The sequence below is a fragment of the Arvicanthis niloticus genome, chromosome 25, assembly GCF_011762505.2.
Source record: "Arvicanthis niloticus isolate mArvNil1 chromosome 25, mArvNil1.pat.X, whole genome shotgun sequence".
Taxonomy (NCBI): domain Eukaryota; kingdom Metazoa; phylum Chordata; class Mammalia; order Rodentia; family Muridae; genus Arvicanthis; species Arvicanthis niloticus.
The window spans coordinates 13,845,807-13,866,638 of NC_133433.1; the positions used below are offsets into that span (position 1 = coordinate 13,845,807).

At 37.3% G+C, this 20,832-nt stretch overlaps 1 protein-coding gene across 2 annotated transcripts in view; it reads left to right on the plus strand.

Moving 5' to 3' along the window:
• Cnbd1 (cyclic nucleotide binding domain containing 1) overlaps window positions 1-20,832 on the plus strand; it is a 334,202-nt gene that overhangs the window by 38,053 nt on the left and 275,317 nt on the right. For both annotated transcript variants that reach the window (XM_076923968.1, XM_076923969.1), the window contains exon 4: window positions 16,041-16,193. In XM_076923968.1, coding sequence (XP_076780083.1) covers window positions 16,041-16,193 — 153 coding nt within the window. The remainder of the gene's footprint in view (window positions 1-16,040; window positions 16,194-20,832) is intronic.

Genomic DNA, 20,832 nt, shown 5'->3' on the forward strand with positions numbered 1-20,832 from the left:
ACAGATACAATAAAAAAGCAGTTGCCTGCTCTCCACCTAAATCACCAGAGGAAGAGTGAAGTTGGCCACAGGGAAAATGAAATAAAATATCTAGATATGTGTGGACTTCTAATCCCTGTTTGTATCTTCGCAAGAGCACGAGTAGTATGATTTCTACTTTTAGACCTTGTGGCGCAAAGAGAAAAAGGATGTAAAAATTCCCAACTGAAATAATTCTGAAAAAACACTCAGATGGCCTTAGCTTGGGACAAATGGTAACCCATCTACTCAAAGATAGAGTCTAGACCTGAGTTCAGGAGGCATTTTGCACAAAGAAAGTAGATACTAGAACCATGATTCTTTCTGAGCGTGCTACAAAATTAGTGTGTTTAATAATAGTGATTTAAAAATTCTGAATATTTCCTCAAACATGTTTAACATGCATACTTTTAAAGGTTATGACAGATTTTTGGCTCTCTTCAAGAGTGAAAAGAAGTTTTAAAGAAATGATAGCAATTGAGAAAACTAATAATTTTATACAAAATTTTGGAATCTCCATCAATGATACATTTATTCAAAATGCTGCTTATTTTTAAAAGCAACAACTGAGGTATATTTTACAAGTGAGAATATAATTTATTTAATTTTTATAAAAAGTTATCAAATTTCTATCATTTTAGTTCCAGGAAAATTTGTTCAGCATAAAACAAAACTAAAGCAGTTATTTTAACAAAAATTTCAGATAAAGTTTAATACTCTTGTACTAGATTTAGATTTCCCTTGTCAATGAGAAAAACTCTTTCTAAGAGGCTGAGGACTCATGTCTTCAACTGTACAAACTGAGGGGGAACAATCCTGCTGAATGATTAGCTATGACATTTCATTCAGTATCTTTATAATTAAGTTAACAAAAGCAAAATTTGGATTATTTTAATGAAAATATTAAATTAATATAGTTTAACTTACACAATATCTAAATTAATAAAAATCAAGAATTGGGTAATTTTTAAATAAGTATTCCTTAAATTGCCTACTTAAAAAAATATTAGTTTCATTAATTTAGTCATTAGAAAGGAAGAAATATAGAATAATTTTTAAATTTATGATTTGAATTAGCAATCACCAAGTGTATTAATAGCAGTAATGAAAAATAAACACTAACTCAAAATATGTAGCACGAGGAACATACTTGTGCTATAACAAGATGTAAACTTCCATTATTTTCCAGGATAAGATGTTTAAGAGCCATTTTTACTAAAAAGAAAAAAAAAAACTGCTCAGTTTAGGAGGAGTTGCAGAGTGAGAGGGTTCAGGATGTAGAAAGAGCTGGATACTGAGAAAGTCAGAGTTTCTAGGATGATGGTCATCATCATAGAGGACACAGTAGGATCACCTGGAAAATATTAATATTATTTAATCCTGATCATGGATCTTCACCCACTATACACTCTTTAAATTTGTGTCTTTGGTTTGAAGCTAGTATCTCAGTACACTGAATAATATTTTGCAATAGTACCTGAGAATATTTTAATACCATAATGCCTGAACTTTATTAAATACATTTGTCATAAAGTGACCAGATTTTGTGGAGGGAAATGCAGAGAGATAGTTTGAAGGTAAGGTGAAGTAGAAGTTTGTGGGTCCCAGTGTAGGGGGAATTCAAGGGTGGGGAGGCAGGAATGGGTGGGTGGAGAAACACCCTCATAGAAGCAGGGGAGGGGGGGGGAGGATGGGATAGTGGTTTTGGGGAGGTGAACCAGAAAACGGGATAACATTTGAAATGTAAATAAAGAAAAATATGCAATAAAAAAAAGAAAAGAAGTTTCTGGTTTCTCAAAAACCTCAGTTGTGTCATGTAATGTTTTCCTGGAAGCTGTCTTGTAAGAGATCTACAGCAGTGAATATTTAAACTGCTTTGAGCTCCCAGTGGGTTGTACTTGCTCTGTACCCACCCAAGAGCTCTGGATTCCTGAACGAAACACACACACACACACACACACACACACACACACACACACACACACACACAGACGCTACAAATACACACAAAGTGCAGTGTTATTTTTAATATGCCTTTCTAGCTCAATGGTTGGATACTTCCTGAATATCCCCGGGGCTAGCACATAGTCCCCTCTAGTATTCCTGAGTTAACACCTTTTAAAATCCGTATTTCATCTCTGCTATTTCATCTCAGACCCAATCCTGGATTCTTACATATCTGTAGTTTTTTTAAGTTTGTTTTCTCTTTCGCCGTCATGGCATGGTCCATTTCATGCCCCTCTTACAGTGGGATTCCTTTCTCTTCTCCTTGTGTTTCTTTCCCAGAAGTCCTAAAAGTCCTGCCTCTTTCACCCTGCCCAGCCACTGGCCTTTGGTTCTTTATTGATTAATCAAAATGTACCTGCAGAGTCTGTGTGATTTTGGGAGCCAAATTAAGACAAAGCATTGGAGCCAATCCCCAACAGAGATCATGTGATGTTTTTTTCTGAAAACAGACCCCTGAGAGGGCACTGATGTTTAGAAAGAAAATGTATACAACCCTACAAACAGTGAGAGGACACTCTTGCATTGATATGCCTCGCTGGCTTCTGGTCTTCACTGGCTGTGTAGTGCTTCGCTGGTCTTCACGTGATAGAATAGGAAAGAAAGGCACCAAAGAACTTCTCGTGGTATTCTGGCTGATTCTGGCCGCTTCTACTGACTAATATTGATTCAGCAATACCTTGTGGTTTCGGCTGAATTGTACGACCTCTGCTGATTTTTGTTTGGTATTTCATCCCAAGGAAGTACTTCTAAACAAGTCCATAACTCCCTAGTCCTATTAATGGTCTTTCTCCCCTACTTTTGGTCCATGGGCTTAGAAGGGCAGTTGAAACCTTAAAGAACCCTAATAAAAATAGTTTGCTTTGAAAAATCTAAGCCTGTAGTAAGAATCAGCTTTCTTGGCCTGTAGCTAACTGAGGATCCAGATTCTCACAAAAGGGAAGAAATGTGACTGTGGCTTTAGGCTCAGTCCCTTTTGAGATGGGAGTCTACTGAGAAGTGAAAGATGAAGAGAACAGAAAAGATACATAAAGTAGAAAAAAAAAGTGCAGTCTCTCCAATTCAGGAGCCAGAGCAGACCTTGCAGCCACACTGCAATAGAAATATCATTCGCTCCCCAAATCGCATGGGAATCTGCATGTCAGATGCTGAGAATCACTGTCCCCAACTAGTTTTTTTGATTAATCAATAAAGAGCCAAAGGCCAATGACTGGGCAGGGTGAAAGAGGCAGGACTTTTAGGATTCCTGGAAAAGAAACACAGGGAGAAGAGGAAGGGATTCCACCCTGAGAGGGGCCTAAAATGGACCACGCCATGACGGGGAAGCAGTGAGAGTCAACATAAAGGCCCACCGACCGACATGGAAGAATCCAGGATTGGGTCTTGGGTAGCAGACATGAAAGATAGATGTTAAAAGTTGGTGATTCAGGAATACTGGGGGGGGGGGTATGGGTTAGCCCTGGGACATTCAGAAAGTGTTCAGCCATTGAGTTATTTAGTAAGGCATATTAAAAATAACTCTCTCTCTCTCTCTCTCCCTCCCTCCCTCCCTCCCTCCCTCCCCCTCTCTCCTCCCTCCTCTTCTCTTCTCTTCTCTTCTCTTCTCTTCTCTTCTCTTCTCTTCTCTTCTCTTCTCTTCTCTTCTCTTCTCTTCTCTTCCCTCCCTCCCTCCCTCCCTCTGTCTCATTCATGAATCCAGAGCTCTTGGGTGGGGTGCAGAGCAAGTGGGACCCAGTGGGAGCTCAAAGCAGTTTAAATATTCACTGCTACAGATCTCTCACAAGACAGCTTCCAGGAAAACATCACATGACACAATTGAGTTTTTAGAGAAACCAGAAACTTACACTTCATCTTATCTTCAAGCTATCGCTCTGCATCTCCCTCCACAAAATCTGTTCATGTTCTCATTCATGTTTCTTTTGCCATGGTATTTTATTACAGCAACAAGAAAATAAATTTAAAAAGGTTCATTGTGTGAACATCATTTACCTTATATGGGCACGCTCCATCAGTTCACCCCCCACCCCCGGCATAGCCAAAGCTAGGTATTTGTGATTGGCACCCAGCTATTCATTACAAAACTGTGCTTCTGGCATGTTTTTGTTTAATTTCATCTTAAGTTGAAATTTATTACTTAGGAACTTACGGTACAGAAAAAGCCAATTGCTAAAGGACTCCTAATTAGTTAATGTAACAATAGGGACTTATTATTTAAAAGACAATTATTGAATATTTACAGAAGGAATATTCCTTGTAGTCAATGACACAATATTGGTTTTACTCTTAGACTTATTTTTAAAAACTCTAGGGAAACTACTAGTGCTTTCCATAGTTTGATGCATGCACAAAACCCCTTGGGAAACCAAGTGGAGATTCTGAAGTTCGTGCCTATAATCCTAACTGTCTGGAAGATGGCCCAGGCAAGGGGGATCATCATGATTGCAGGTACTACTGGAGCTACATCATAAGACATAGAAAGTCTATATATTTCTTGAGTCATTCCTTTATGTCTTCTTCAAGCTCAATGTATTCTTTGATGATCTTAAATTTTTCTTTTAAATTTTGTGCCCTGGTGTTTATTTAGGCAATTCTCTTAAAGAACATTGTTATAGAACTGTAGGAGATTTTGTGTGTGTGTGTGGGGGGGGTGGGATTAGGTATTGTAAATACTGCCATGAGCTTTCATATTGTTTATTTTTTTATGTGAGATCTGAGAAGGTTTTTTTGTTGTTAGTTTTATGTCTGATATGAACATATCAATCAGAGCCAGAGCACAGAATATGCAGGCCAGATAAGACTTGAAGTTTCAATATAGCTTAGGTGAAATGAAATCAGGTAGACATAGTGGAAAGAGATTTGTCCTGGTCTGAGCCTGAAGTTTGGATATACAGCTTGAGCTTGGAGATATTATGAGGAGAGGAGGATCAGGTAGACTCATACAGTTAGACCTTAGAGCAAGTTGTGCATAATGTGGCTGAATGGAGAGGTTGGTAATTGTGGTTTTCTTTGTGGGTAGGTTCCAACATACCTGAACAGAGGCTTCAGGTTGGACTGGTTTTGTACATAAGAATCTCTGTAATTAGCTAGGGCATTTATGTGGAGAGTTTGAGAGGGTTCGTGGAGAGGAGGATCTGATGAATTTACGAGCTACACTCTGGTGCAAAATGTATAGGACCTGGCTGGGTGGAAAAGTTTTATGTGGTCAGTTGCACAGAGCCTGCACAGAGATCTTTTTTGGGTATATGTCTCATGGGCATACAATTTTGAATGGTCAGTCAACCATGGTACCCATGACTTCCAAGCTGTCCAATTATGCCAAAGCAATGAATAGTCACTTAAGCTTTGACTATTAATAGTTAGAGTAACACAGTTGCTTGACTTGGGACTCAGAAATTTACTTGATGTAATATCAGTACATATATCAATTTTATGTGAATTATATTAGTAAAGGACTTATCTGAAATATATGCAATTCTATATTATATTACCGTATTAAACACATTAATATATTGGGTATCATATATTAATATATACTATATGTTTTCTAAAAATGTTTGAAGGCAGTCATTTTGTTCACTGTACCTATAGTATTGATAAAGTATACACTTTTTCTAAAAGAGTGATTTGTAGAGAATATTAGAAAATAAACACAAATATTTGGAAATGAAGCAAGGGAAACATAAAGCAAATCATTTCTGATAAACTGAAAGACTTGAACGTTTGTAAAATTGCTAGGCGAAGTTTTGTTTTAATGTATCTTTCTCTGAAGTTTTGCTTAAGTTACCTACATGATACAGTTAAATCCAAGGGTTGTTTATCTCATGCTACCATGCATCTTTTTTTCAGGATCATTAATAAATGTTTAACCCATGCGATAATCGAAAAGTGCATATGTATTTTAAATTAGCATAATTGAAACTGCCTACTTATGATCACAGAAACCATATTTTCTCTGAACTTCTGAGGTTTATTAAGTGAGATTTTTTTTCTTTTTGTATTTAAAAAGCTAGAGCCACAGTAATTATGTGTTCTGCTCCAAAAATAAAAATCACACTACCCGAAAAGAGATAGCATGATTATATCTTATCATTTATCTCCTTATTTAAACAACGCTTACTGAGAAACAACTGAGAGCTAAATACGGCCCATCCAGGGACCCTACATCAGAGCTTGGCAGTGTTGACAGGCTCTGAGTAAGGAGTGATAATTGCAGGATAACATGCCAAAGGAGCCTACAGAAAAGTGGCATTGCATTAGATCAGAGTGTGTACAGGAACCTCAAGTTAGGCATTCCATTAAAACTAAAAGTTGACTAAGAGATGGCGAAAGAAATAAAGAAAACCATGGGTGACACTGTCCACATTGTTGGTTATCCAGACATTGGCAAGGCAACTTTAGCTGCTACCAGAAGCGCTCAATTTGATACTTGCTTCCAGGAATTTTTATTCATTTTTATGGAAATCAAAACTTAATATCTAACCTGTCCCCTGGGTATTGAGAGATGAATGTGATGAATGACTGGAATGTGATGAATGAATGTGATGAATGAGAGATGAATGACTGGAAATAAAGATAGAAAAGGAAAAGCTGATCACAAGGGTAACATTTGGGTCTTCTGGAAATTGTTATGAACAGAAGAAAATGGAAGAGCTGTATGAAACAGCCCTCATCTTGAAGGGCCTGAGAGAGAGAGAGAGTTTAATCTGAGCCAAATATCAGTGACCATGCAAGGGAACCTAAATTCATGGACGTGTTCTTAACATGTAAGCAATTTGATGAGTATGAAAGTTCTTTTATAGTCACTGTTAAACATAACAAAGAAAAACCCATACAGACAGTCTACAGTTGAAGCTGATACAGATACAACTCTGCTTCAACAAAGGTCACTATGATGGGGTGGGTGTCCAGGCCATGGTTGCATTTCATGGTGAGTGGGAGAATATTAGACAAAAACTATTGTAATATATGGAGAATATCTAGACATGATGGGGACTTAAGGGAAGGAGAGCTTCCACTTTAAATAGTGGAGAGGAGCTTCATCAAGAATGGGAATAGTAGGAGAGATTAAAATAGCATTGTGAAAGTGCATGGTGAGTCCAGAGGAGTGTTTTCAGAGGGTAGCCTTCATCTCCAGACCTCATCCCTGAGCAGTCTTTCTGAGGAGTTTCCCAACAATTACAAATTAAAAGTCTGGCTTTTTGTAACATTTTAGGGCTAGTGAAAGAATTCACATCATGTGATTTAGTGCAGTAAAAGATGTAATGTGACCGGTGGAGACCTGTTAAGTCACAGCACAGACTGCTCCTTACATCTCTGCCACAGACAGAGCTGCATAGAAGAATGGCTTTATTAAGGATCAGGCCAAACACATACACACACCATACACACAAACGCTCCCCTCCACACACATAGACACACAGAGAGACATATACATACACACCACATGCACGTTCCCCCAACACACACACACACTCACACCACACACTCCCTTTTACACACACACACAGAAATACACTACACACATAGAAATACACACACACAGACATATACATAACCATCACATGCAAACAGTCCCCTCCATACACATACACACACACACACACACACACACACATATATACACCCATACAACTCTACACACACACACACATATATGCATACACATACCACACACACAAATGCTCCCCTCTGCACACACACAGAAACACACAGAGGCACATGCATACATGGCACAGGCAAACTGTCCCCTCCACATAGACATATACATGTAACACACACACACACACACACACACACACACATATATATATACACCCATACAACTCTACACACACACACACACACACATATGCATACACATACCACACACACAAATGCTCCCCTCTGCACACACACAGAAACACACAGAGGCACATGCATACATGGCACAGGCAAACTGTCCCCTCCACATAGACATATACATGTAACACACACACACACACACACACACACACACACACACACTGCCATAAATCAAAGCATTTTCCATTTATATTGGAGAAAACATCTGGTAGTAGGTTACAGCAAAGTGACAAAGACTTTCCTATCAATTCTAAATATTAGTTTTAGCTTTTGGCTTGGTAGAATTAGTAGTCGATTAATCTACGTTAATTATTTTTACATAACTAAAACTATTTTTTATTATAAAGTTCAAATACACAGATTATAAAACCAAGGACACTAAACAGACATGTAATTTTATAAATGGGTGCATATATGTGGAGATACACAGACACAGATGGTAGGTAATCCAGGCTTGCGGTTAAATCAGATCATCTTGATGCTTCTCGCCTGTGGGGCTTTGCTGGACTCTGCCTCTGCTTCAGTCTTTATGGGCTGGGGTCTTCTTGGGTTTCTGCTGTGGCTTAACCACCACAGTGTGATGAGGCATCATCACCGCAGACTCCACAGAGAGTGCTGGGAATTGAATCTGTGTCCTCTGGAAGAGTAAACAGTGCTTTTAACCACTGAGCAGTCTGTGAGCTCATAGAATCTTCAACATCGCTTTTGTTTTTCATAAGAACTTTATTTTATGGCAGCATATAGATATTTCACTACTTGCTTTAGTGTCACTTTTGTGTTCTTTCTTGGGTCCAAAATCAAACACATTCCTGTGAAAAACAAAACTTGGGATAGACTAGTGCATTATGGCAAAGAGATGACAATATTAAGAAATTGCCTATATGGGTAGAATTTCTTGACATGAGAAAGTTTAAGTCTGATTCTTTAACAACATTTTTGCCATTAAAATGGTGATTGTAAATGTGAAAGGTGGATTCTGTTAAAAAGTGCCATTACTGTTGCCTTTGTTATGAGGGCATATGTGTGGGGGTGAGGGGTTGTGGCTGGTAAGTTCTAACATGTTCTACTTGATTAACGCATTCTAACTTGGAGTTGTAGAAAATTTTAGAAGTGAAGTAATATAAAGAAAAAGGCAAGAAATAAAGGGATCCATGAAATAACTGAAGAATTCATCCACTGTTGGAAGCTGTGACTACTGGGCATGGGGTTGAGAACATTTATGATTAAAAAAAGAAAAATTCTGCCAGTAAAATTTCAGTACTCTGTGGCAGACAGAATTTGACAGCTCTTTAGAATATCTACAGGGTTATAAACTCTATTGTAGTAACAGTGCTCTCTTGGGTGCTCTGTTTGGTTTTGTTATTGAGGAAATATATACATATGAACATATCTGGACAAACAAGCCAAAAACACCCTGAAGATTTATATTTACAAGCTAAGTATGTTGATACCTGATAAGCTGAGAGTCTGCCATAGAAGTTCTTTGCCTTTGGCACTAACATAGAAGTTCTAGCTTCATAGTGAGATTTTATGCCAGAAAAACAGAAAAAAAAATGAATTCTCTTATGGCTAAGGAACTCTTTTAAAGCTGTTCCCCAAGCAGTCATTGGTATTTCTGCTGTTGAGAACTCTTTGTTCAGTTTCAAAATTTGTAAATTGGTTACTTATTTTCTTGTTTACTCTTTTTTTGTAACATGTATAACCTGGACAGACAGGATTTGACAGCTCTTTAGAATATCTACAGGGTTATAAACTCTATTGTAGTAACAGTGCTCTCTTGGGAGACTGTCTGCCATTTATAGCTGGCAAAGACTTTCTTCCATTCCATAGTATTTTCAGTTGCCTGACTTCTTTGGTTGTACAGAAAATTTGTTTTTTTTTTCATTAGATATTTTATTTACACTTCAGATGGCATCCCCTTTCCCCATTCCCCCCCCAACCTTCCTTAGGAAACCCCTATCCCATGCCCCCTTTTCCTTTTTGCATTTATACATTTTTTTAAAAATAATGTTAATCATAGGCTTTATAAGTTTGGAATTGTTCAATCAGAGGTGTAACCCACTGACCAACCTAGATATAACAACTATCTTTGACTGGTGGAGATACTTGAACCTCTGCCTCCCTGTCTCCCCCCTCTTTCTCTCTTTCTTCACCTAGCTTCTCCTCTCTTTCTTCTTCTCCTCTTCTTACTCCTTTTCTTCCTCTCAGTACTCCTCCTACCTTAGCTCCTCCTACACATCACCCTTCCTGTTAAAATGAAACTTTTCTCTCAAAATACAATTAGAACATGATTATGACAATTTGTACCAGTGAGGTACAGGATAGTCCTAATACCCAGTCCATCCTTTTGTTGACTAACCAGCTCCTCTCCTCTGTCATCTATCCTAACTAAAACATGTAGTTCTGAACCTGGCTTTAGGATGAATGTCAGCTGACGACCATCCACTCAAGTCTTTTCTCTTAAGGTCAATAGCTATATGTTTTCAACCCCATCAGAAATCCAGAATGACTGAGTTAACTATAATTGTGGGAAGCACAAATCATAGTTTCTAAAACTTAGCCAATTTATAGAGACCTCTGAACACCTGGACACTCGCTCTACTTCAAAACATCGGAGCATCTGTTCTTCTGCCTTCTGGCCCAGGATCATCTGACAGACCTTAGTGCTGCAGAATTATTAAGGGCTGATTACTCTGTCTAGGCAGATATAATCAGTCGACTATTCTGCAAGTGTGTCCTTTTCTGGACAGTAATTGGTCTGTAGAAGGAAAGTGGCAATTCTTGCCTAGTGGCTATCTCACCACAACTCCCGCCCCCACTCCTCTTCTAATATCTCAACGCCCATAATCAGCTTGAGGAAGCTAATGATGAGTCAGCACCCCTATTTCCTGGGCTTGGGGACTAAGGTGGTAAATGTTGGGCTGTCTCTCTAGGGAAAAGTAGTGGTTTTGTCGGAATAGAGAGGATTAGCTAGGGTTTATTGCATAGCCATAACCTATTAGTAGAAATCTGTATAATTAATATCAAGATGAAGATATAAATTCTTAAATGGCACCAATTTACTTTGTTTACAAATTTTAAGATTTTCACTGGCATAAGCTTCTTAGTGATATAAGAGTGAGATGAATATTGTTACTCCCATAGGCATTGTACCAGTATAACACAGTTAGGAATACAAAGCTTAGACCCAGTCCTTCTTTAACTTTTTTAACTGATTTGAGATGGTCAGCCTGTGAGTTAAGGGACTATAGCAAATTCATGGCTTGGAGTTTATTATAAGGGTGTTCTCTATGTTTTATTTAGAAATAGCTGAGTGGAGTTAACAGGCAATAGTCCAGATTACCTTACATGGATTGCTGGTTTTCAAAACATCAGAAATCCTTAGAATTGACATGACAAACATTTCAGTATTAATGTTCATTTTCATTAGAGACCTGTCTGCTCCGGACAGCTTCCTATATTGAACTCTAAGAAGAAATTGAGCATCCTTGGAGTTACTCCAGAAAATTTGGTTTTATGAGGATAGTTCTGTTGACTGTTGTCTTTATTTCCTGAGTGACCACAGTCCTATTTAGAGATTCCTTACACATACATTTTGAATGCACCCCAATTTGTTCTCTAGTAGTTTCTGAATTTAGGCCTTATGTTGAAGGCCATGATCCACTTGAAGCTGATTTTTGTCCAAAATGAATATAAACATAAACTTTCATTTTTTACATCAGCTATCTAGTTTCCACAGTACCATTTGTTAGAAAACAGCTTTTATTTCTCTATTTTCCAGTGTTTTTCAAAAGTCAGGTGGCTGTAGTTGCAAGGAATTATATATCAGTCCTTGATTCTATTCAACTAATCTATGTTTCTCTCTTTTTTTTTTGCCAATATCACGCTGCTTTTATTATATGATTCTGTAGTATAACTTGAAAATGACGTCTGATGATACCTTCAACACTATTCTTTTGGTTCACACTTGTTTATCTGTATCCTCTTGTGATTCCATATGAATCACAGTATGTAAAGAATGGCCCTGGACTTTTGATTAGAATTGCATTGAATCTATAGATTGTTATTTGTAGGACGGCACCATATTTTTCTTGCTAACGAACTTGGAAGATCTTTCTAACTTCTAAGGTCTACTTCAAATTATTTCTTTAGTGTCTTAAAGTAGCCACTGAAGATATGAAGCTGATCATATCATAATGAATAGCACCAAATATGTGCTCATATGGATCTCCCTGGTTATCACCATAAAAACAAACTAGTAGTACATTAAAGTGATAAGGGGATTTGTAGGTTTGGGGCTAGGAGAATTGATAAGGGGAAGCAAGGAGATAAGAGAGAGAGTGGTAGTGAGAATAATCTGAATTCATTTTACGTACCTGTATAAAAATACCTAAGGGTAAAATTGTTAAAAGAAAGCAAAAAACTTCCAAATTAAAATAACAACAACTCCCTTAAAAATTTTAAAGGAAAGAATAAACTCCTGACAAAGCATTATAAGATAAAGAATCTTCAAAAATGTCATTGAGTTAGTTTTGAGTTTGCCATTTACTGACAGGCATGGAGCCTGACCTTAAGAGTAGTTTGTATACACACTGAGACTCCTTCGGAGAAAAGTAATTTTTTATTTATTTATATTTCAGATGTTATCCCTTTCCCCATCGCTCCACCAGAAGCCCCAATCCCATCCCCTCTCCTCCTGCTTCTATGAGGGTATGCTTTACCCACTCATCTACTTCCACCTCCCTGCCCTAGAGTTCCCCCACACTGGGACATCAACCTTCATGGGACCAAGGACCACCTCTCTCACCTATGCCCAACAAGGCCATTTTCCACTACATACACAGTTGGAGCCATAGGTCCCTCCCTCTGTGCTCCCAGGCCAGTTGTTTAGACCCTGGGAGCTATGGTTGGTTGTTATTGTTGCTCTCCTCATGGGGTCTCAAACCCCTTCATCTCCTTCAGTCTTCTCTCACTCCTCCTTTGGGAACCCCATGATCAGTTCAATGGTTAGCTGCAAGCATCTTCCTCTGTATATGTCAGGCTCTTTCAGAGCCTCTAAGGAGACAGCTATATCAGGTTCCTTCAAATCTCCCTTTGTTTTAGCTCTCACTGTGTATTCTTTCTCACCAACTCTTTTAATCCGTTCCCATTTTATCTTCTCCAGCAGCACCCTCCATCCACCCATAGCTATTTGTTCTATAGATAGATGTGAACTACCTATAGAACCAAGGATGGTTCAACCAACCATCCAGCAACTTATACCTAACCTCTGTGGTTATACATCCACATGAAAGTGAATAAACACCATATTTATCTTTTGGGGTCTGGATTACTTTACTTGGGGTAATTTTTTTTAGCTCCATCCTTCAGTCTTCTCTCACTCCACCATTGGGAACCCCATGATCAGTTCAATGGTTAGCTGCAAGCATCCACCTCTGCATATGTTAAATTTAACTGTAAATTTCATTTTAAACTGCTTACTAATAATACACTGTAAAAATATGCTATGTTTTCACTATATATTCATCCACTGATGAATATGTATTTTGTTTCCAATTTCTGATTATTATATATAAACCATTAATGAACAAGGCTAAGCAAGTGTCTTTATAGTAGAATTTAGAATCCTATTGGTGTATGGCCAATAGTGGTATAGCTGAAATTTGAGATAGATTGATCTCATCTTCCTAAAGAACCATATACAAACTGATTTCCGTAGTAGCTCCACAAGTTTGCACTCCGACCAGCAATCAATGACTACTCCCCTTACTCCTTATCCTGCCAGCATAGACTGTCATTTGCTTTGTTGAGCTTGGTCATTCTGACTGGTATAAGATGAACTTTCAAAGTAGTTTTTATTCGCATTTCCCTGATAACAAAGGTGTTGAATATTTCTTTGGTGTTTCTTACCCATTTGAGTTTCTTCTTATGAGAACAATCTTCTCAGATCTGTACCCACTTTTTAATTGGATTGTTTTCTTGATGTCCATATATTTTGTCCTTTATACATTTTGATATTAATCTGTGTGCTGGATAGTTTTATGTCAACCTGATACACTCTAAGGTTGTCTGAGAGGAAAGATTCTCAATTAAGAAAATGCCTCCATGTGGTTCACTATACATAAGCCTGTAGGCGATTTTCTTAATTATTGATTGTGCATAGTGTCATCACTAAACTGGTGGTCCTGGTTTCTATAAGAAAGCAGACTGATCTAACCATGTTAAACAAGACACTAAACATATCCCCTTCATGGCCTCTGCACAAGATCTTGCCTCCAGGTTCCTCCTGTCTTGCTTGAGTTCTTGTCTTGGCTTCCTCTGATGATGAGTAACAATGTGGAAGCACAAGCAGAATACACCTTTCCTCTTAGGTTCATGTTGGCTGTGGGCTTGCAGTAAAGGATCTTTACTGTTATTCCTTCAATCACTAATCTTTTCAGAACTTTTATCAAGAAGGGGTAGATTTTGTCAAATGTCTTTTCTGCAACTAATGAGATAATCATTCTTTTTCCTTTTAGTTTGCTTGTGTGATGGATCACACACAAATCATAGATGTTGAATGATCCCTGCATCTCTAGGATGAAGCCTACTTGATCATGGTGTATGATCTTTCTAAACTGTTCATGGATTTGAAAATTTGGTTTGTAACTATGTTAGATTTTTATATGATTTAGATATCCGGGTAACTAGAGTCATACAAAGAAATGGGCATTGTTCTTACTGATTCTATTTTGTCAAATAATTTGAGGAGTATTCTTGTAGAATTCTATGCTAAAACCTTCTGACCCTGGACTTTTTATTTTTTTGGTTGGGAGTATTTTAATTACTTCCTCTAGATCTCTCAGGATTATAGATCTTAAATTACTTATCTATTCTTGAATTTTTTTTCCTGTGGTATATACTGAGAAAAGTATACATTTATTTATAAATTTATTTAGATTTTTTCCAATTTGGGGAAGTTTAGATTTTAAAAAATTTGTCCTTCTTTCTCTGTCTTTTCTTGGTGCCTATTATGTTCCTTGATTTGTCTCATTTTTGTCTTACATATCTCAGCTAACATGCCTTTGCTTCTCTAAGCTGCTTTTTCATTAATTAATGTATTCATTCATATCCCAATATCAGCACCCCATCTCCTTCCAGTAACCCCTCACACAAGTCTTTCTCCCTTTCTCTTTCCCCTTGTCCACTGAGGGGCACATCAAGTCATTGCATAATTAGGCACATCCTCTCCTACTGAAGTCAGAAAAGGGTGCCCAGCTAGGGAACTAGATGTGTGCTGCTTCTTTGTTTCTATTTTGCTGTGGTTGTCAAGTACCTCTATCTCTGCATGGGTCTCTCTTTGAAGAAATAGTACACTTCCTGAAATTTCCTTAGTTTATAAAGATTAGAGACGTGTTGGTGCTAATGTTTTGAGATAATGTATATATAATGCATAGCAGAGGAACCAGCACACTTAATAATGCAGTAAATGTTAGATGTTAACGGGATTGTTTACTGTTGTTATTCCACATACGGTCTACTTAACTTCTTAATTGTTTCGAATTATATAAATGACCTAATCTAATTTCAGGACTTAATTTGTGCCTGCTTTCTTTATTTTATTCCCTATTTTCTTTTCTAAGGTGAATATTGCATTTTAGTCTCTTGTTTTTTGTGCTTTCAAAAACTCAGCATAAAATCTTGGGGAAAATGAACCAGAAATAGTTCAAGTTATCACTATTTTCTACATTTATTGGAGGACTGAAGTGTACAATAAGCCATAAAAAATGAATATGGTTGTGGTGACTATTTTAAGGTGTTTGTAGTTTATAATTGGGAAATGACATTTAAAACGTTGTTCTATGTGCCAAAAACCATTGATAAATAGGTCTTTAGTATAGAAAGGGAAGGATAGTTGTTCGTTTGAAAAGTTTCCTTGAATTATATATGTTTGATGTTTACAAGTTATAACATAATCAAATTATGTATAGTGAAAATAAATACATTAACTTCTAAACTTAGTGTAAAATGGAGTACAAATATAACTCCATTAGTGACAAAAAAAGAGAAGCACTCAGAAAAAAATGCTATTTAAATGTTAATTTATTATGAAACAATGCATTTCTATTGAGAGTAAATTAAAACTCTATGTAAACTTTTTATGAATTGTGAAATATTATTATTGTTTCCTTGTTCAGAAAATCTGGCTTAAAGGTAGAAGAAAGAAAACTCCATCGTAAGTCGCACAACATATCTTTGTATCTTCGAGAAGCACGTGGTGGCCCTATAATTGATGAAGAAGAAATATCCGAAGAGAAGTTCCTGGAGTTCTTAGATATCTTAAAGAAGCTGTGAGTATTCTTAACGGAACAATTTACTTCACTGAAGATTATTGTGACTAGTTGTTTTCAGTTGGTTGCTTCAAAATACATGTGCATTATTCATGACTTAGCATGAGTGATGGGATCAGAAGAGGAATGCCTGAACTCAATATTCATGGCAAACTGTGAATAGCTACCGTTTTTTAGTTTCACGTTGCAAGAAAAACATGTAGCCTGTACTGATGTTAAATAAAAAAATTATGCTTATGATTTCATTAGTTTTTGAATAGTTGATGGCTTTTCACAGAACTTCACTGTCTATTCCATCACAGACCCTTTAAACACACTTAACTTTTATTACCTGTCATTTTCTGGAGCATTCTGCCTTGTAACTGGGACACCACTGCTTAGTGGCAGAAAGAAGAGAAAAGGAGAGGGGAAGAATAAATAGACAGGGAAGAAAATGAGATTATAATAAAATTACATCATCTAACACTTATCCTTCCTCTAAATTTTCCCATGTAACAATCCTCATTCTCTTTCAAATTAATGGCCTCCTTTTAATTAATTGTTACATACCTATATGTTTATATATATACATCTAATTCTCATGGCAGTTCTTTAAGACAGATATGAGTTATTAGAACAATATGTGTGCTGAAATCAGTATTTGTGCTTCTATAAAATGTGCCTTTTCTCCTTGCCTGCTTGATACTAGTGCCTTAGTATTATTGTTTATTAAATGTTGTATACTTAGTGGCTTAAATAATGTGCATTTTGGTATCTATGTATGTGTGTCCATGTGTTTCTTTTTCACTTTACTATCTTTAGGCATAGTGCATTTGCTCTGCTTATTATGTCAAAGTTCCAACCAAGGCACACAGTGAGCTGTGCATTTCTGGAACAAGTAATTCTCTTCCAGGGTCCAGGGAATTTTAAATTCCTTACAGTTGAAGAACTAATATCTTCACTTTCTTGCTAGCTCTCAGGAAGGACATCTGTTTTTGACATACCACATATTCTCACAATGAAAAATTGTGTGGCCCAATCCTATAACTGTTGCTGTATTCTAAGAGTTAAGTAGAGCCTCTGATTCTACATATAAACTCAAAAAAACAGTGAGTAGGTAGTTCTCCTCAGGGTGGTAGCCATATTTAGCAACATGAATACTTTTATGTTAATCACATTTACAATGGAGTTCCATGCTTTAAGTGCAAAACACAAATGTGATTCAACTAAATTCTAAATTCTACTTATTGATGGATAAGTTGTCAGGTTTGTAGTCTTTTGTTTATTTCTGACTAAATGACCCATGGTCATATAAGTTTATATGCTGCTTTATTTAGTGAGTAAATAGTAAGTTAGCAGAATTTTAAATGTAAGTACCTTATGCTCTCTAAAATTTTTTGTTATACTGTTTGAATTTTACGGAATAGAAATTTGGAGTTGCCATAGTTACTTTCAAATGAAATCAAATATTCCTGGGGATATTAAGAACCCATTGAATACTGATAATTCAGTGTGATATGTCATCACATTGACTTTATCATAACTTCTACTTTAAACCAGTAGTTCTGAATTTAATACTGACAGTTCATGATGGCTTTGAAACATTTACATCATCATCAGACATCACATCATTGAGCTGGCATGACTCAATATCTATGTGAGAATTAAAAGGTACAACATCAGTAAGTCAATTGTTAAACAGATGAGGTGAAGGAAAGAGAAAAAGGAGGATAAAAAAGTGGCTTGGGAGACTTTATGTTAAATTTTGCTGTCTAAAGCATATCATATTGTCTACAAATTCATCCTATGTGGTAATTAAGGCACTGAACTCTACATTAAGTACTGGAACTGGGTAATTAAAACTATAATAAACAAAAACAGGAGGGAGGAAACTAGAAAAATTCTAGGAGTGCTTATCACAGCAATGTAAGTACATTCTAAGGATAGCAATACAGAGTTTAGAATCAATTCTCAAATGCTACTTTTGATTGGTAGTTACTAGAACATCAGCTTGTTCTTTTGTCTTGGGTAGACTTTAGTCAAGTCTTTTTTTTTATTGGATATTTTATTTATTTACATTTCAAATGCTATCCCCTTTCCCGGTTTCCCTTCAGAAAACCCCCAACCCATCCTCCATAGCCCTACTTATATGAGGGTGTTCACCCATCAACCTACCCACTTCCGCCTCCCTGCCCTGACATTCCCCTACACTGGGGCATGGAACCTTCTCCCAGGACCAATGGCCTCTCCTCCCATTGATGTATGATAAGGTCATCCTATGGTACACATGCAACTGGAGCCAAAGGACCCTCCATGTGTACACTTTGGTTGGTGGTTTAGTTCCTGGGAGTTCTGAGGCAGGGGTCTTTTTGGTTGATATTGTTGTTCTTCCTATGGATTGCAAACTCTTTCAGCTTCTTCAGTCCTTTCTGGAACTCCTTCATTGGAGACCCCATGCTCAGTCCAATGGTTGGCTTTGAGCGTTCACCTCTGTATTTGCCAGGCTCTGAAAGAGCCTCTCAGGAGACAGCTACATCAGGTTCCTGTCATCAAGCACTTCTTGGCATCCCTGATAGTGTCTGAGTTTGGTGGCTGTATATGTGATGGATCCCCAGGTGAGCAGTCTTTCCATCAATCTCTGTTCCATACTTTGTTTCCATATTTCCTCCCTTGAGTATTTTGTTCCCCCTTCTAAGAAGGACCGAAGCAGCCACACTTTGGTCTTTTTCTTCTTGAGCTTCGTGTGGTCTGTGAATTGTATCTTGGGTATTTTGAGAGCTTAATCTAATATCCACTTATCAATGAATATATGCCATGTGTGTTCTTTTGTGACTGAGCTACCTCACTCAGGATGATATTTACTAGTTCCATCCATTTGCCTAAAAATTTCATGAATTCATTGTTTTTAATAGCTGAATAATACTCCATTGTGTAAATGTACCACCTTTTCTGTATCCATTCCTCTGTTGAAGGACATATGGGTTCTTTCCAGCTTTGGCTATTATAAATAAAGTAGCTATGAACATAGTGGAATATGTGCCCTTGTTATATGTTGGAACATCTTTTGGATAAATGCCCAGGAGTGGTATAGCAAGGTCTTCAGGTAATACTATGTCCAATTTTCTGAGAAACCACCAGACAGATTTCCAGAGTGGTTGTATCAGCTTATAATCCCACCAACAATGGAGGAGTGTTCCTCTTTCTCCACATCCTTGCCAGCATCTGCTGTTAACTGAGTTTTTGATCTTAGCTATTCTAATTGGTGTGAGGTGGAATCTCAGTGTTGTTTTGATTTGCATTTCCCTGATGACTAAGAATGCTCAACATTTCTTTAGGTACTTCTCAGCCATTCAATATTCTTCAGTTGAGAATTCTTTGTTTAACTATGTACCCCAATGTTTAATAGGGTTATTTGGTTCTCAGGAGTCTAACTTCTTGGGTTCTTTGTATATATTGGATATTAACCCTCTATAGGATGTAGGATTGGTAAAGATCTTTTCCTAATCTGTTGGTTGCTGTTTTATCCTATTGATAGTGTCCTTTGCCTTAGAGAAACTTTTCAATTTTACAAGATCCCATTTGTCAACTCTTGATCTTAGAGCACAAGCCATTGGTGTTCTGTTTAGGAAATATTCCCCTGTGTCCATGTGTTCTAGGCTCTTCCTCACTTTCTCTTCTATTAGTTTCAGTGTATCTGGTTTTATATGGAGGTCCTTGATCCATTTCGACTTCAGCTTTGCACAAGTAGATAAGAATGGATCGATTTGCATTCTTCTACATGTAGTCCTCCAGTTAGACCAGTACCATTTGTTGAAAATGCTGTCTTCCCCCACCCTCACTGGATGGTTTTAGCTCCTTTGTCAAAGATCAAGTGACCATAGGTGTGTGGGTTCATTTCTGGGTCTTCATTTCTATTCCACTGATCTATCTGCCCTTCTCTGTACAATACCATGCAATTTTGTTTTGTTTTGTTTTGTTTTTTTGGTTTTTTGAGACAAGGTTTCTCTGTTTAGCCCTGGCTATCCTGGAGCTCACTCTGTAGACCAGGCTGGCCTTGAACTCAGAAATCCACCTGCCTCTGCCTCCCAAGTGCTGAGATTAAAGGCATGCACTACCACTGCCCACAATTTTTATCTCCATTGCTCTGTAGTACAGCTTTAGGTCAGGGATGGTGATTCCCTCAGTTCTTTTATTGTTGAGAACACTTTTCCCTGTCTTGGATGTTTTGTTATTCTGAATGAATTTCCAAATCGCTCTTTCTAACTCTATGAAGAATTGACTTGGAGTTTTAATGAAATTGCATTAAATCTATAGATTGCTTTCAACAAGATGGCCATTTTCACTATATTAATCCTGCCAATCCATGAGCATGGGAGATCTTTACATCTTCTGAGATTGTCTTTGATTTTTTTTTCTTCAGAGACTTGAAGTTCTTGTTATACAGATCTTTCACTTGCTCGGTTAGAGTCAAACCAAATTATTTAATATTATATGTGTCTATCATGAAGGAAAACAACACCCTTCGACAACTCTTAAAGGAGCAGTATATTCTGATGAGTACTTTTCTTGAATCTATGCATAACTGGCAAAGGGGACTACTTTAAAAGAAAACACTTCAGAAGAAGTAAGCATTGAACAACAAATACAACTAGAAGCTGCA